This window comes from Salmo trutta, chromosome 26 (genome assembly GCF_901001165.1).
Source record: "Salmo trutta chromosome 26, fSalTru1.1, whole genome shotgun sequence".
Lineage (NCBI taxonomy): Eukaryota > Metazoa > Chordata > Actinopteri > Salmoniformes > Salmonidae > Salmo > Salmo trutta.
The window spans coordinates 23705412-23722742 of NC_042982.1; the positions used below are offsets into that span (position 1 = coordinate 23705412).

A 17331-nucleotide genomic window follows, 5' to 3' on the forward strand; every position below is an offset into this window, starting at 1 on the left:
TGCCTTTAAACAGCTTGGAAAATTCCAGAAAATGTTATGGCTTTAGAAGCTTCTGATAGGCTAATTGACATAATTTGAGTCAACTGGAGGTGTAGCTGTGGATGTATTTCAAGGCCTACCTTCAAACTCAGTGCCTCTTTGCTTGACATCATGGGAAAATCAAAAGAAATCAGCCAAGACCTCAGAAAAAAGACCATCACAAGTCTGGTTCATCCTTGGGAGAAATTTCCAAACGCCTGAAGGTACCACGTTCATCTGTACAAACAATAGTACGCAAGTATAAACACCATGGGACCACGCAGCCGTCATACCGGTCAGGAAGGAGACGGGTTCTGTCTCCTAGAGATGAACGTACTTTGGTGCTAAAAGTGCAAATCAATCCCAGAACAACAGCAAAGGACCTTGTGAAGATGCTGGAGGAAACAGGTAGAAAAGTATCTATATCCACAATAAAATTAGTCCTATATCGACATAACCAGAAAGGCCTCTCAACAATAAAGAAGCCACTGCTCCAAAACCGTCATAAAAAGCCAGACTACGGTTCGCAACTGCACATGGGGACAAAGACCATACTTTTTGGAGAAATGTCCTCTGGTCTGATGAAACAAAAATAGAACTGTTTGGCCATAATGACCATCGTTAAGTTTGGAGGAAAAAGGGGGAGGCTTGCAAGCTGAAGAACACCATCCCAACCGTGAAGTACGGGAGTGGCAGCATCATGTTTTGGGGGTGCTTTGCTGCAGGAGGGACTGGTGCACATCACAAAATAGATCAGCATCCTGAGGGACGAAAATGATGTGAATATATTGAAGCGACATCTCAAGACATTAAACCTTGGTCGCAAATGGGTCTTCCAAAGTTGTGTCAAAATGGCTTAAGGACAACAAAGTCAAGGTATTGGAGTGGCCATCACAAAGCCCTGACCACAATCCTATAGAACATTTGTGGGCAGAACTGAAAAAGCGTGTGTGAGCAAGGAGGCCTACAAACCTGACTCAGTTACACCAGCTCTGTCAGGAGCAATGGGCCAAAATTCACCTAACTTATTGTGGGAAGCTTGTGGAAGGCTACCCGAAACGTTTGACCCAAGTTAAACAATTTAAAGGCAATGCTACCAAATACTAATTGAGTGTATGTAAACTTCTGACCCACTGGGAATGTGATGAAAGAAATAAAAGCTGAAATAAATCACTCTACTGTTATTCTGACATTTCACATTCTTAAAATAATGTGGTGATCCTAACTTACCTAAAACAGGGACTTTTTACTACGATTAAATGTCAGGAATTGTGTAAAACTGAGTTTAAATGTATTTGGCTAAGGTGTATGTAAACTTCCGACTTCAACTGTATATGACCTTTCTGGTCATAACGCTTGTCGAGTTGGTGAATGGTAACTTCAATGGTAGCTTTCTGAGCAGAGAAGATCTCATCATATTCATCGTCTCCTCTGCCCAGATACTGGTTCAGCTCAAACCCTAACTAACCTTAGTTTGAGTGTTCGCTAATGTTCTGAGAATGTTCCCAGTTTGCAGAATGATTTATTCCTAATTTTGCACTAGCAGTTTCCTTGGATATGGATGACAGATCAAGGGGAGAAGATGCATTAACTTCTTTTCAGAAGTTGTCAGTTTTGTCTATGCTAATAAGATCCTGTTTTGGAAAGAAATAGCCACTGTTGTGTGTATAGTAATACCACTACACATCTAAGGAATGAGAGATTTTATGAAAAACTGATTTAAAGTGATTATAACATTTTTTTTAACTTGTCCTATCTCCACTAGAGATTCAGAGAAACATTATTAGGAAACCACTTTCTCTGCAATACTGCAGTGCCCTCTGCTGTCCAATGCTTAAACTTCTCTGAATCTGCAAGGTAGCAAATGCCCAGTGAGTATGTATTTCTGCTCCAACCAATAACTTCATTAAATGTGCATTCCCATGAACAAAATGGTAAAAACAAATCCAATAAATTCTGACCGTTTTTCATAGTATGCTATAGATATTATTTATTTATTTATTTTTAATTTATATTCTAATGAAAAAAAAAACATTAAAATGTCTTAGCAATTTCACCTCATTTACAGAGGGTTGGGTTTGAAATAACATATTTAATGAATACGAAACTATAACAAAAGAATAAAGCAACAGTTAAAACATGACATACCATTAAAATATCCCTACAAAGAGAGAAACTAATGTCCTCTCATAATACACCACAATGTCATGAAGCATCACAGCTTCCTGGTAATGTGAGAAGTGCATTGACATACACTTTCCCATTTGCAGCACATGTACACATTTGGAAGTTATTTATTCTGGTAAGATGACAGATGGACCCTAACTGTGGTCACAGTCCTCCTTGCTCCTTAATCTTTCCATGTCTGAGTGTTTTGTGAAGGTGAGAGCAGTGCCGTTGAAGAAATGTCCTCTGTGTCTTCCACTATTGTATGAACTAAATAACACCAAAAGTGCTAATGTTACTAAACACCTTCAGTGGAGAATCAGTGGAAATGCAAAACATAAAAGTCAAGGAGCTCTATGCATGGTTCTCATTTACTATAATTCTTAAAAAGTGCATGTTTCTTCAGTTAGGGCGTAAATGATCTAAATAAACTAGGCAAACAATATCACATTGGCAGTAGGCCAAGTAAGACATTATATCTTAGAATATTATTGCTCATAAGATTAACAATATTTGACAGATATTTAAAATGGTATTTCCTGTTTGTTGGACAATATTATCTCATGGACATGAAATTATAATTAACCTTTGGGCATAACCTTCATAAACCATTGCACAAAACAATATTTCAAAATCTCCCCTTTACCAGTCCCATTGTAGTTAATGAGAATAATGTACCTCTTTCCTTGCTATCTACACGTTACCAACAGTATGACCCACCCATTTGTGTCAATTCTACATTTTCTTAAAAACAGTTTATGAAGGTTTATATCTGTATGCATTTTTTCCATTTTTATAAACATCAACATTAATCTGTTGAGTTGGCGATGTATGCCAAACTGGTCTCAGCTTCTGGTGTGGAATAGAGGACGGAATCACTCAGCGTAGACTCCAGCTTCCGGCCTGAGGCCTGACTGCAGGAAGGCCCCGTGGCCCCCTAGGGCCTGGGACAGCAGTCTGTGGCTGTGTGGGGTCATGCAGCCGTGGCCAGGGAACGGCCCTGGCATGGCCTTACTAGACCCTGAGGGTTTGGGCTTGGGAGCTGGGTAGTACCCCTCCAGGTTATCATAGTGAGAGGGCATGGCCTTGGTGCTCTGAGTTCTCCTGTGGGGCTGGGTGGAAAAGGACCCAGGGTGATCTGGTTCCACAGGTGATTTGACATGGTGGTAGTAACGAGGCTCTTTGATGCTCTGTGATCGTTGTCTCCTGGGGATGCTTGGTTTTAATCGGGCAGAGTAGCTATTAGCAGCGTTGCCCATCATTACTTTGTCCAGGTCACAACCTCTACTAGGACCACCCTCACCCTGCTCCATGTTCTTAACATCTAGGAGTATGGGGACGTTGCAATGCTGTGGTTGATGTCGTTGGGAGGTGCCCTGCTTGGACTGGGTTCTCCTGGAGACACTCTCTCTCCTGGGAGGGCCTGGTTCCTCACCTGGCCAATGACCCCTCTGGTGCCTGATGTAATCACTAGGGTCTGAAAGCTGCTGGCCAGGGGAGATTGGGGACATGGCAGGTACTTCACGTTGGCTGTCCACTCTATCGATGGCCAGCAGGCAGGCATTACCTGGGTCTGACCTGCTTCTGGTGTGACTGATATCTCTGCCGCTGAAGTCACTCTGTGGGACGGGAGGATCCAAGTTCTCATAAGGAGACATGATAGGGCCCTGGGTCCTCTGCCTGGCTCTATTCTCTTGCCTGATTGGATGATAGACTAGTCTGTCACAACTCTCTGGGTGGTCCCAGGACTCGTAAATGACTCGCTCTAGATCCCTACTCTCCAAGAAGAGTTCTCTTTTTGCAGGTGGGATGTTGTTTGAAGGGCGATAGTGGTAGCCAGGATGTCCACTATCCCTAGTAGAGCGCATGGTGTATGACTGACTGTGTCGGATACGGCTCGTCCTGTAAGGGTCCACATAGTAGTAAGACTCCTCTGGAGGCGCTGCGTCTGAATAGGAGCTGTAGCGGTACTGAACGCGTCCGTTCTCAAAGTACGGCTGCAGGGGTTGAACACCTGACTGGACTAGCCTCTGGCACTCCTTTTCCTGGACAGCTGGACGTTGGACATAGAACAGGATGTCTGGGGGTAGGACTTCAGTTTCTGCCAGTTGAACACAACTAGGTTGCTGGGCATGGAAGGAGCGTGCCCTGCGGATGACCGGGTACCCCAGGGCTCTCTCCTCAGTCCTCTGCCATTGTCCCCTGGATCTGTGGTGGCCGCTGGAGCTGTGCTCCTCCCTGGGTTGGGGTTGACCTCTGTACTGGGGGGAGGAAGATGGGTGGTGCCGGAGGCCTAAAGTGCTGTAGCAGCTGTCAGACGTGGGTTTGTACATGCTCTTGGGCCCTGCCAGGTGGGGAGGGAGACAGCCAGGCCGAGGATGGTGAGGTCCAGATACCTGTCCTGCTGGATTGACCCGATGATGTCTGTACACATCTTCAGCCTCCCTCATAGCTTCCCCTTCATCAGAGCTGTACTGATGGACTAAGGACGGCAGAGGAGGACATGAAGGGATCTCCTCCACAGACCCTGGCATGGACGCCTCAGCCAGAACAGTCCGATAGTTATAGGCATTGACAGAGTCAGTGTTAGCGAGGACAGCGGCGGCTAACTGGCTCTGAATGGAGCAGACTGATTGAAAGGGAGGGGAGACCCTACCACTGAGATACAAGGAGGACACCGTCTGAGGCTGAACAGGTCTCACAGCTCCCAGGGGCCTGTCTCTCCCTTCTCTCTGGTCCCTCACCTCTGTGCTGCCCTGCAGTAGAGCTCCAGCTTCTAAGGGACTGACAGTGGGAGTGAAGTTACTCATAGCCACATGTCCCTCAGGGGCCTGTTTTCTCGCATGGCTAGGGAAACGGCCACAAGGACTCTCAACTGATGTACCAGCCAAGAGTAAGAGGGGGGATGGAGAAGAGACCTTGAGGTCGCCGTAATCCTGAGAGCAGGGTTGGAGGTGGAGAACAGAGGGCCGTGGGGGTCTGTCCAGGGGATGGGGGGTGTCCTGTCTCTGGAGAGGATAGGGGGGTTGGGTGCTCCTCCTCTGGGAGGTCAGAGTGGCCTTCTGGGCAGACTCAGCCAGGGCCAAGGCCAGCCTGCGGGCAGCCATCGTCAACGGAGGGTGAGGAGGGAGGACAGACACTGAATTCACAAGCCTATCTGTTCCTGGGGAGGCATAAGACAAACAATGCTGCTACAGTATGACAGGACAAACAACGCTGTGATCAGACATGAGGGGACAACACATAGAATAATACCATAAGAACTTCAGCTAACAAGGGAACACAATAACAACTGTACATGTCCATGTTAAACTTTGCTGCACATTAATGATAAACTGTAGATTTAAAAAGGCTTTACAAATAAAATGAACAAAAATGTGATTTGTTTATAATGTGCCACTGACCTGGATCCTGAGGGTTTTGTGAAGCCAGGCTGTCTGTGAAAGTTGATGTGAAGCTTGGAGGGCTGGGGGGCCGGCGGGGAGCCCTGGCCTCACTCCCCTCCTCACTCACTAGTTGGGCCTCACACAGATCCAGAGGTGGAGGGGAGGAGGACTCACCACCCTGGGTGTCTGAGACACAGCGTGGGGCAGAGACACACACATTGTGCACATCTGTTTCAACCACAGGGGGGGACGTAGAGGACTTCCGTCGGAGTTTGGGGGAGACGACCCGAGCCACTTTCTTCTTCTCCCCTCTTTTCCTATGGACTGGGCTGATGTCAGGGGACTGGGAGTTACTGAGGACTTTATTGAGGGATGAAGAGATGGGCTCTGATTCACTGGAACCCCCGACATTCTTCCTCCAGTTGACACTTGCTTTGCGTTGAGGAGCGGATTTAGTTGTTGGTGGGCTCAGTGGGCTGCACTGGAAGGACATGGGGTCAAAGTCCAGAAAGGCCATGCCAGGGGCTGGAAGACAGAGGTCAAGGTCATCCTCCTGATGAGGAGGGGACACACCAGCTGGGTCATAGACTGGACCACCAGCACCATTATGGCCCTCCTTGGTCTGTTTGTGGTAGCGGTCGCCTTTGTCCCTGGCATCACACAGGTCATCCCTGAACGCGGTGGAGAGGGCATCGCTGGTAGAGCGTGGTCTAGGGGGGCGGTACATCTGGGGCTCACCTAGAACAGATAAGACACATAGTGTACATTACTGTTCAGAGGCAGACTTCAACAGACAACATAAAAATAAAGGTAACAAACAAATGATTACCCTAAATTTGTTTATCACGTATTATGAAACACAGGTACTGACAGGATTGAAAGTGTAACTGGGGGCATATTTACCTTCCACATTGTGCAAAGAGGTGAGAGATTCTTCACTTTTGGTGGAGCGCAGTGTCCCACTATCTCCTCTTCCACCTGAATAATATGGAAGTACAAACTGAAGTTGAAAATAGACTTCTTAAAAAAAAACATGACTTCATCACATCACCCAAGTGGAAAAAACACCCATACATTTAACCACAGAGACATGACTGGGAGGTATTTTATAACATGGCTGTGAAGACGGTCCTTATGGTTGTGTACAGTATTGGATGGTGACACTGTAGTGCTGGTTGAGGCCTGACCTGGCAGCGCGATGCTCTTGATCTCATTGGGTTCACTGGGGTGACGCTTCAGCTTGCGTTTGGAAGTCATGGAGGAGGACTTGCCCAGGTGGAAGAATGAACGCCAGCTTCCCACTGGGGACTTCTTCACCTTCCCAGGAGCCCTCTTACTATAACACAACATGCCCCGTGACTAAAGCGGAACGTTCAGGGTGGTCAGAGACATACAGTACCAGTCAAATGTTTGGACACCCTTACTCATTCAAGGGTATTCTTTATTTTTACTATTTTCTACATCAAAACTACAAAATAACACATATGGAATCATGTAGTAACCAAAAAAAGTGTTAAACAAATCAAAATATGTTATATTTGAGATTCTTCAAAGTAGCCATCCTTTGCCTTGATGACAGCTTTGCACACGCTTGGCATTCCCTCAACCAGCTTCACCTGGAATGCTTTTCTAACAGTCTTGAAGGACATCCCACATATACTGAGCACTTGTTGGCTGCTTTTCCTTCACTCTGTGGTCCAACTCATCTCAACTGGGTTGAGGTCAGGCGATTGTGGAAGCCAGATCATCTGATGCAGCATTCAATCACTCTCCTTGGTCAAATAGCCCTTACACAGCCTGTAAGTGTGTTTTGGGTCATTACTCTGTTGAAAAACAAATTATAGTCCCACTAAGCACAAACCAAATGGGATGGCGTACGGCTGCAGAATGCTGTGGTAGCCATGCTTGTAAAGTGTGCCTTGAATTCTAAATAAATCACTGACAGTGTCACCAGCAAAGCACCCCCACACCATCACACCTCCATGCTTCACAGTGGGAACCACACATGGAGATCAACCGTTCAGCTACTCTGCATCTCACAAAGACACGGCGGTTTGAACCAAAAATCTGAAATTTGGACACAGACCAAAAGATTTCCACCGGTTTAATGTCCATTGCTCGTGTTTCTTGGTTCAAGCAAGTCTCTTCTTCTTATTGGTGTCCTTTAGTAGTGGTTTCTTTGCAGCATGAGACCATGAAGGCCTGATTCATGCAGTCTCCTCTGAACAGTTCATGTTGAGATGTATCTGTTACTTGAACTCTGAAGCATTTATTTGGACTGCAATTTCTTAGGCTGGTAACTCTGATGAACGTATCCTCTGCAGCAGAGGTACATCTGGGTCTTCCTGTCCTGTGGCGGTCCTCGTGAGAGCCAGTTTCATCTTAACGCTTGGTTTTTGGACTGAACTTGAAATGTTCCAGATTGACTGACATTCACGTCTTAAAGTAATGATGGACTGTAATTTCCCTTTGCTTATTTGAGCTGTTCTTGCCATAATATGGACTTGGTCTTTTACCAAATAGGGCTGTCTTCTGTATACCACCCCTACCTTGTCACAACACAACTGATTGGCTCAAACGCATTAAGAAGGAAAGAAAATCCACAATAACTTTTAACAAGGCCCACCTGTTAACCTGTTGGGGATAGGGGGCAGTATTTGCACGGCCGGATAAAAAACGTACTGATTTAATCTGGTTACTACTCCTGCCCAGTAACTAGAATATGCATATAATTGTTTGATTTGGATAGAAAACACCCTAAAGTTTCTAAAACTGTTTGAATGGTGTCTGTGAGTATAACAGAACTCATTTGGCAGGCCAAAACCTGAGAAGATTCCAAACAGGAAGCGCACTCTCTGACCATTTCTTGGCCTTTGTCATCTCTATCCAAAACAGGGGATCTCTGGCATAACGTGAGATTTTCTAACGCTCCCATAGGCTCTCAGAAGGCGCCAGAACGTTGAATGATGACTTTGCAGGCCATGGCTGAAAAACAGTAGCGCATTTGGTAAGTGGTCGATCTGAGAACAATGAGACTGGCGCGCGTGTGCACGAGACGACTCCATGTTTACATTTTCAGTCTTTGAACGAAAACAACGACTCCCGGTCGGAATATTATCGCTTTTTTACGAGAAAAATAGCATAAAAATTTATTTTAAACAGCGTTTGACATGCTTCGAAGTACGGTAATGGAATATTTTGAAATGTTTTGTCACGAAACGCGCCGGGCGCGTCACCCTTCTTTACCCTTCGGATAGTGTCTTGAACGCACGAACAAAACGCTATTTGGATATAACTATGGATTATTTAGAACCAAACCAATATTTGTTATTGAAGTAGAAGTCCTGGGAGTGCATTCTGACGAAGAACAGCAAAGGTAATCCAATTTTTCTTATAGTAAATCTGAGTTTGGTGAGTACCAAACTTGGTGGGTGTCAAAATAGCTAGCCTGTGATGGCCGGGCTATCTACTCAGAATATTGCAAAATGTGCTTTCACCGAAAAGCTATTTTAAAATCGGACACCGCGATTGCAAAAAGGAGTTCTGTATCTATAATTCTTAAAATAATTGTTATGTTTTTTGTGAACGTTTATCGTGAGTAATTTAGTAAATTCACCGGAAGTGTTCGGTGGGAATGCTAGTCACATGCTAGTCACCTGCTAATGTAAAAAGCTGGTTTCTGATATAAATATGAACCTGATTGAACAAAACATGCATGTATTGTATAACATAATGTCCTAGGAGTGTCATCTGATGAAGATCATCAAAGGTAAGTGCTGCATTTAGCTGTGGTTTTGGTTTTTGTGACATTATATGCTAGCTTGAAAAATGGGTGTCTGATTATTTCTGGCTGGGTACTCTGCTGACATAATCTAATGTTTTGCTTTCGTTGTAAAGCCTTTTTGAAATCGGACAGTGTGGTTAGATTAACGAGAGTCTTGTCTTTAAAATGGTGTAAAATAGTCATATGTTTGAGAAATTGAAGTAATAACATTTCTAAGGTATTTGAATATCGCGCCACGGGATATTCAGGGTGGGACGCTAGCCCATAGAGGTTAATGGAAATGCATTCCAGGTGACTACTTCATGAAGCTGGTTGAGAGAATGCCAAGAGTTGCAAAGCTGTCATCAAGGCAAAGGGTGGCTACTTTGAAGAATCTCAAATATATACTGCTCAAAAAAATAAAGGGAACACTTAAACAACACATCCTAGATCTGAATGAAAGAAATAATCTTATTAAATACTTTTTTCTTTACATAGTTGAATGTGCTGACAACAAAATCACACAAAAATAATCTATGGAAATCCAATTTATCAACCAATGGAGGTCTGGATTTGGAGTCACACTCAAAATTAAAGTGGAAAACCACACTACAGGCTGATCCAACTTTGATGTAATGTCCTTAAAACAAGTCAAAATGAGGCTCAGTAGTGTGTGTGGCCTCCACGTGCCTGTATGACCTCCCTACAACGCCTGAGCATGCTCCTGATGAGATGGCAGATGGTCTCCTGAGGGATCTGCTCCCAGACCTGGACTAAAGCATCCGCCAACTTCTGGACAGTCTGTGGTGCAACGTGGCGTTGGTGGATGGAGCGAGACATGATGTCCCAGATGTGCTCAATTGGATTCAGGTCTGGGGAACGGGCGGGCCAGTCCATAGCATCAATGCCTTCCTCTTGCAGGAACTGCTGACACACTCCAGCCACATGAGGTCTAGCATTGTCCTGCATTAGGAGGAACCCAGGGCCAACCGCACCAGCATATGGTCTCACAAGGGGTCTGAGGATCTCATCTCGGTACCTAATGGCAGTCAGGCTACCTCTGGCGAGCACATGGAGGGCTGTGCGGCCCCCCAAAGAAATGCCACCCCACACCATGACTGACCCACCGCCAAACCGGTCATGCTGGAGGATGTTGCAGGCAGCAGAACGTTCTCCACGGCGTCTCCAGACTCTGTCACGTCTGTCATGTGCTCAGTGTGAACCTGCTTTCATCTGTGAAGAGCACAGGGCGCCAGTGGCGAATTTGCCAATCTTGGTGTTCTCTGGCAAATGCCAAACGTCCTGCACGGTGTTGGGCTGTAAGCACAACCCCCACCTGTGGACGTCGGGCTCTCATACCACCCCTCATGGAGTCTGTTTCTGACCGTTTGAGCAGACACATGCACATTTGTGGCCTGCTGGAGGTCATTTTGCAGGGCTCTGGCAGTGCTTCTCCTGCTCCTCCTTGCACAAAGGCGGAGGTAGCGGTCCTGCTGCTGGGTTGTTGCCCTCCTACGGCCTCCTCCACGTCTCCTGATGTACTGGCCTGTCTCCTGGTAGCACCTCCATGCTCTGGACACTACGCTGACAGACACAGCAAACCTTCTTGCCACAGCTCGCATTGATGTGCCATCCTGGATGAGCTGCACTACCTGAGCCACTTGTGTGGGTTGTAGACTCCGTCTCATGCTACCACTAGAGTGAAAGCACCGCCAGCATTCAAAAGTGACCAAAACATCAGCCAGGAAGCATAGGAACTGAGAAGTGGTCTGTTGTCCCCACCTGCAGAACCACTCCTTTATTGGGGGTGTCTTGCTAATTGCCTATAATTTCCACCTGTTGTCTATTCCATTTGCACAACAGCATGTGAAATTTATTGTCAATCAGTGTTGCTTCCTAAGTGGACAGTTTGATTTCACAGAAGTGAGATTGACTTGGAGTTACATTGTGTTGTTTAAGTGTTCCCTTTATTTTTTGAGCAGTGTATTTAGATTTTTTTGGTTATTGGTTATTTGTTTTTTTGGGTATTAGATGATTCCATATGTGTTATTTCATAGTTGATGTCTTCACTATTATTCTACAATGCAGAAAATAGTACAAATAAAGAAAAACCCTGGAATGAGTAGGTGTGTCCAAACTTTTGACTGGTACTGTACATGGTTTATACAACTACAATGTACTGTAGGCTACTAGTTTCTAGAAGCACCAACAACAACCTACCTCTCAGTGGGTAGTTCAATGACTGTGTGGAACTTGCCCATCAGTGCCCCGGGTCCCTCCCCCACCTCGATGTACTCGCTGTGGGACAGAATTGGAGTAGTAACAGGGGAGCCCAGCTGGGCCTGGGTACGGGCCTGGGCCTCCTCCAGAGACAGGAGCTTAGTGGAGGGAGAGCACACCAGCAGAGACTTGGGCCTGGATAGGGTACTGGTACCTGGGAGCAGAGGGAGCAATGTTTTTGAACTTCCCATAATGTCCTCACAACTTCCCTATAATGATTGCCTAAGCCAGGGTAATGCTGTACCTGTGCTCTCCCGGATGAGGGCGTTGAGTTTGGGGCTGAAGAGTGCCTCTGTGTTGTTCAGTATGAACTCCACCACCACTGACTGGATACGCACCTCCATGAAGGCTGCTGTTCCACTAAAACAGGCCGACTCAATCTGCTTGGATCTGAAACACAGTTATGTCCTATTCAACTTCATGGCCAGTCATAACCAGTTACAAAACAGTGTATATTCACAGTAAATACTAATGACAGTGTTGGTTGTTGGAATGTTACAATATACCTAAGCAGATTGGGAGCCCAGACGATGGCCAGGTTCTTGGTGTGCATGTTGGTAATAGGGCTGAAGGTGGCTAGTTGGGACAAATGTCTCATGAGGAATTCCAGAGTCCTGCAGCACAGACCAGAGAGTAATACAGGTCAGGTAGAACACAGACATGTGGAATAAACCCTTCTTTACTGTCAGCTTACAATACCAAGACTTTGACTGTTCAATGCTCTCTGTTAGCCAACAGATGGCGCTTTAGCACCTACAGTTCAGTGGTGACTTTATATACCTTTGTAGTGAATACAGAAGATGCAGAATTGCAGAAGCCATTTGCGTGTGCTGTGAGTTCATCTCCAACTGACCTGTAGTGAGGAGGAGGAAGCTGCTGGATGACGTTGTGGATCTTCACCAGCCTCTCCTCATCAGTAGCAGCAGACACAGCCTCCTGTGGAGGGAGGGAACACCAGAGGTCCACACAGAGAGAGCCTCATAACTAGGCCAGCAGGAGCATTCTGTCCTTTACTGTTGTTTCCCCCGTTTATGGTTATCTTCAATACACCCCACAATACACCCCACAATACACCCCACCCCTTATGTATTAGTACAGTACGTCCCTTGGTTTATTACAAGATTACTATATTATTAAGAATATCTCCTCCGCTATTTTTTCCCCAATCAGCCGCCCATCTCTCCCCTAAGTACCAGTCCCAATCCAGTATTCTGCTACTTACTGAGAATCTCTCATAGAGCTGGTAGGTGAGCAGAGGGTTGGGCAGCTCTCTGAAGTACAGTTTACACAGAGACCCTACGGAGTGGATATCCTGTTTGAAGACATCTCTACTGAGGTCTGGTATCTGCTCCGAGTCAAACTCATGTCTGGGGAAACAGAGAAGACACTGGTTAACGCTCAACATCAGACCATCACGTACAGTCAACACGCTAAAAATCTGTAAGCAGTACTGACATGATGATTGAATCTCAATATTTTTCAAAGATGTTGTACATTATTTAATGCTAAGTGAAGCAAGGATTTACCTCAGTTTCTGGATGTTGGAGGAGATCCCGGAGAGTCTGTACATCCCATCCACGACACCATGTCTCTCAATGAACTCAGTACAGCATTTGATCACCTGGGGGACTGGAGAAAGGGCCATCAACACAGTAACATCCAAAAGATTTTAACGACAAAGACTGAGAAGACTACCTTTCTCTATACAGTGCTAACTATATAGAGATAAGGCTGCTGGGAGACTGACCATCATGTCCTGAGTTGAGGAGGTGTTCCCCCAGGTCACAGCCAAACACCCTCTCCCTAAGGATCCCACGCTGCCTCAGCTTCTGAGGGGGTGGACGGGACTTCATGAAGCTCCTCAGGAACGTCACCAGCTTTCCGTGCTTCTTACAAACTGATGGACACAAACTGAATTAATTTAATTTAGTTTTTGGGTTGTAAATAAAACAATAACTGTTCATTTGAATCCCAGTGGATAACACTTGAAAGTATGATGAGTCTCCAAGTACCTGCCACTGAAAAACATCCCAACAGCATGATGCTGCCACCACCATGCTTCACCGTAGGGATGGTGCCAGGTTTCCTCCAGACATGACGCTTGGCATTCAGGCCAAAGAGTTAAATCTTGGTTTCATCAGACCAGAGAATTTTGTTTCTCATGGTCAGAGTTTTTACGTGCCTTTTGGCAAACTCCAAGCTGGCTGTCACTCCTTTTACTGAGGAGTGGCTTCCGTATGGCCACTCTACCATAAACGTCTGATTGGTGGAGTGCTGCAGATGGGAGAACCTTCCAGAAGGACAATCATCTCCACAGAGGAACTCTGGACCTCTGTCAGCGTGACCATCGGGTTCTTGGTCACCTCCCTGACCAAGGCCCTTTTCCCCCGATTGCTCAGTATGGCCGGGCAGCCAGCTCTAGGAAGAGTCTTGGTGGTTCCAAACTTCTTCCATTTAAGAATTATGGAGGTCACTTTGTTCTCGGGACCTTGAATGCTGCAGACATTTTTTGGTAGCCTTCCCCAGATCTATGCCTTGACACAATCCTGTGTCGGAGCTCTACGGACAATTCCTTCAACCTCATGGCTTGGTTTCTGCTCTGACAAGCACTGTCAACTGTGGGACCTTATATAGACAGGTGTGTGCCTTTCCAAATCATGTCCAATCAATTGAATTTACCACAGGTGGATTACAAGTTGTAGAAAGTTGTAGAAACATCAAGGATGATCAATGGAAACAGGATGCACCTGAGTCTCATAGCAAAAGGTCTGAATACTTATGTAAATAAGGTATCATTAAAAAAATATATATGTTATCACTTTGTCATTATGGGGTATTATTGTGTGTAGATTGATGCGGAAAACATTTAATTTAATCCATTTTAGAATAAGACTAATGTAACAAAATGTGGAAAAAGTGAAGGTCTGAACACTTCCCAAATGCACTGTATATACACACACACCTCATTCTTCAAGGCACACTTTAAGAGTCATCTCCAGTCAGTTGTACATGCATCATGGAGAAGAGGGAGAACAACATATTGTTGCTGTAAAACAGGCCACAGTACCTGGTTTTGGCACAGAGCTGGACACACAGGGGGGAATCCTGTCACTGATCAGCTCCACACAGTCACAGGGGAAGAAGCCAACCTGCACAGAGAGAAACAGAAGGAGGAATTGTAACACTCTCCTGCGCTGTTTATGCACCAGATACGATCTAAGGAAGAGTAAGTGATAGTAACCTCCATGTACAGTAGGGAGTGGGATGCAGAAAATGGGTCACTATTATGAAGGGACAGACAAAGCTGTTTAAATCAGACTTATTTGAGGGGTTTTACCTGAAAGCCATGCTTCCCTCTCCACCAGCCAGTGTCCTCTTTAGGAGGCATGTCAATGACTGACACAATGTCCCCTACCTAGAACAGGGACGACACAGAAAAGACAACAGAGAGTATAGTAGTTTGAGTGGGTTTAAAAACATCAACAACCACGGCAGAATGTGTACAAATACCCTAGTGAATGTATCCCCATATCTTCCCACTGTTCCCTAAACCCCTCCCCTTTCCTGTCCAATCACAAGATGCCCAGACGGGTCACCTCAAAGGTCAGCTCGTCTGTGGCCTGGGCAATGTAGCGTTTGATGACGTGGGCCGCGGCGATGGCAGGAACATTGATGGAGGACTCCTCAGCTACCAGCATGTGGTTGCCCTTGTTATCAATCTGAGAGACAAAAACACAGGCTGATGGAGTCTACAAAATACTAAAAGAAAACGACATAACGGAGTTTAGTAAAGACATCAAATGGATCTATTACTATCTATGGAAAATGTCATTCTGCATGAAGTCTAATTGAATAAAGAGAAACATGAGTAGCTCACCTCCATCCATGTCAGCACTGGACCACAGTTGATCTTGTTGTCAGCGATGGCTGAGAGACGGGACAGGTAGGCTGCCAACATCTTGGTTATTTCCTGAGGAGAATAGAGCCAGCAGGAATGAGTTAGGTTGAATGCAAAGCCAGGGGAGATACCTGATGTAATGTAACTATGACTGTGGAAGTGTCCTAATGGCAATCTTTTCCCTAATTAGTCCACTAGTTTTGACCAGTTTCCTGTGCACTGTTCAAAAGTAGTACACTATTTAGGGAATGGGGTGTCACTTGGGATACAACCGGTCTCATTCACAGCAGATAGTATAATATTCCCAGTAGTAAGATTTAGTCCTGTTGACTGACCTCTACCTCTACTGTGTCCTTCAGAGAGTCAATGCGGGGCAGCTCAGTGAGTTTAGAAAAGCGTCGGTCATAGATACAAAGGTGGAGGTGTTTGTCCAGCACACGGAAGTCTTCATAGGAGCGCTTCACCAGCCAGCTCCGACTCTGAGACACAAACAGAGACAGTGAGCCTGAAATGAGACCAGACTGAGAAAAAAGTGAAAGAATCTAGGATAAAGCTACTGTACAAAGGAACAAAATGGATTATCCCAACCTGTCTCAAGCCTCTCCTCCTGGACCCATAGCCATTCCATGTATTTGATCTAGTCCAGAGCTAGCAAACATTGTTCAACTAATCATCAAGCCCTCGACTACTTGAATCAGTTGTGCTAGTTCATGGCTACAACTAAATTGTGAAACGTCTGGGGGTCCCGAGGAGAGTGTTTAGAAGCACTGGATTATCCTCCCCCCTTAGATATGAATATCATGCTTCAGATAAAATGTTCTATGGGTCAGAAACTAGGGCCTAGCCCTCAAGCTCCATTATACCTGGCAGCAGATCTGAGCCACGAAGAGTGGCTCCTTGGAGTCCAGACCATCCTTCTTCCCCTCAGTCTGCTCCTCTGCAAAGGACAGCTGCAGGGGAATGGGTACAGAGAGATGAAAATAGTGAGGGACACCACACTCTAAATAATTTAAGAGTTACAGCAACCTCTTTCTGTTTCTGAACTAGTGTGAAAATAAAACACACACCAAATTCATGTTCGGTCACTTAGCTCACTCTCCAAACTCTATCAGTAAATGGACAGTAGAGCCAACTGGGTAACACTATCGTGGTTAGAAATTGGTTAGTTTGTCATGACCAGAAACATCTCAAATCTAATTGTATTATCTACATAATATATCAAAAAGAAGAGGCCCCTTTAAAAAATGTGTTGAGGTCCTTTGGTCTTGAGAGCTGCTGACTTCATGTACAATAAGAAAGAACTCTTGGGAGGTTAAGAAAGTGTGAATGTGCATTTTCAACACCGTGACACTGAGCCCATGACATATGTTTTTCAACCCCAAAAATAATGCAGTAAATGAATAATATATAAGCAATTGAGAACCCCTTCAGCGTTTGAGAGGCTATGGAAATGTACCAAACCCCCCCCCCTCTGTCCCATATAACTCCATAAACTCCTATACCAAGAGGAGATCAAAGCCTCAGGAATAGTTAAGGGAATACAATGATATCAAATACAGGCATAACTTCAAAGGCCTGCGAGGCAGGGGAGGTTTTGGTTATTTAGAACAGTGAGCAGCTAATCTAGATACACTAGAGTTACCCAACACAGTATGACCTAGTTACCCATCACTGCTCAACAACATGGGAAACCACAGCTCCTTCATACACGTACCTATACAGAGAGTAACGAATCAATGCAAAATACCTTATTACAAAGCAAACATTTGAAATAGAATAGAAAATAGTCAATATTGTTTGGAGGATGTCAACTATTAATA

General features: G+C 45.3%; 1 protein-coding gene across 6 annotated transcripts in view; it reads right to left on the minus strand.

The window, feature by feature from the left end:
* Window positions 1–2090: 2090 nt before the first annotated feature.
* Window positions 2091–17331, minus strand: part of LOC115163460 (rho GTPase-activating protein 32) — a 33373-nt gene continuing 18132 nt past the window's right edge. For 3 of the 6 annotated variants that reach the window (XM_029715345.1, XM_029715343.1, XM_029715344.1), the window contains exons 6-22: window positions 16375–16461; window positions 15847–15990; window positions 15491–15583; window positions 15210–15332; window positions 14951–15028; window positions 14681–14762; window positions 13361–13510; window positions 13140–13242; window positions 12836–12980; window positions 12467–12549; window positions 12120–12227; window positions 11858–12003; window positions 11554–11767; window positions 6758–6906; window positions 6474–6548; window positions 5589–6308; window positions 2091–5347 (exon numbers count right to left, since the gene is read on the minus strand). In XM_029715345.1, coding sequence (XP_029571205.1) covers window positions 3060–5347; window positions 5589–6308; window positions 6474–6548; window positions 6758–6906; window positions 11554–11767; window positions 11858–12003; window positions 12120–12227; window positions 12467–12549; window positions 12836–12980; window positions 13140–13242; window positions 13361–13510; window positions 14681–14762; window positions 14951–15028; window positions 15210–15332; window positions 15491–15583; window positions 15847–15990; window positions 16375–16461 — 4788 coding nt within the window. In that variant the 3' untranslated portion in view covers window positions 2091–3059. Of the gene's footprint in view, window positions 5401–5588; window positions 6309–6473; window positions 6549–6757; window positions 6907–11553; window positions 11768–11857; window positions 12004–12119; window positions 12228–12466; window positions 12550–12835; window positions 12981–13139; window positions 13243–13360; window positions 13511–13625; window positions 13677–14680; window positions 14763–14950; window positions 15029–15209; window positions 15333–15490; window positions 15584–15846; window positions 15991–16374; window positions 16462–17331 lie in introns of those variants that run through there. The other 3 variants (XM_029715346.1, XM_029715348.1, XM_029715347.1) reach the window with 3 other exon arrangements.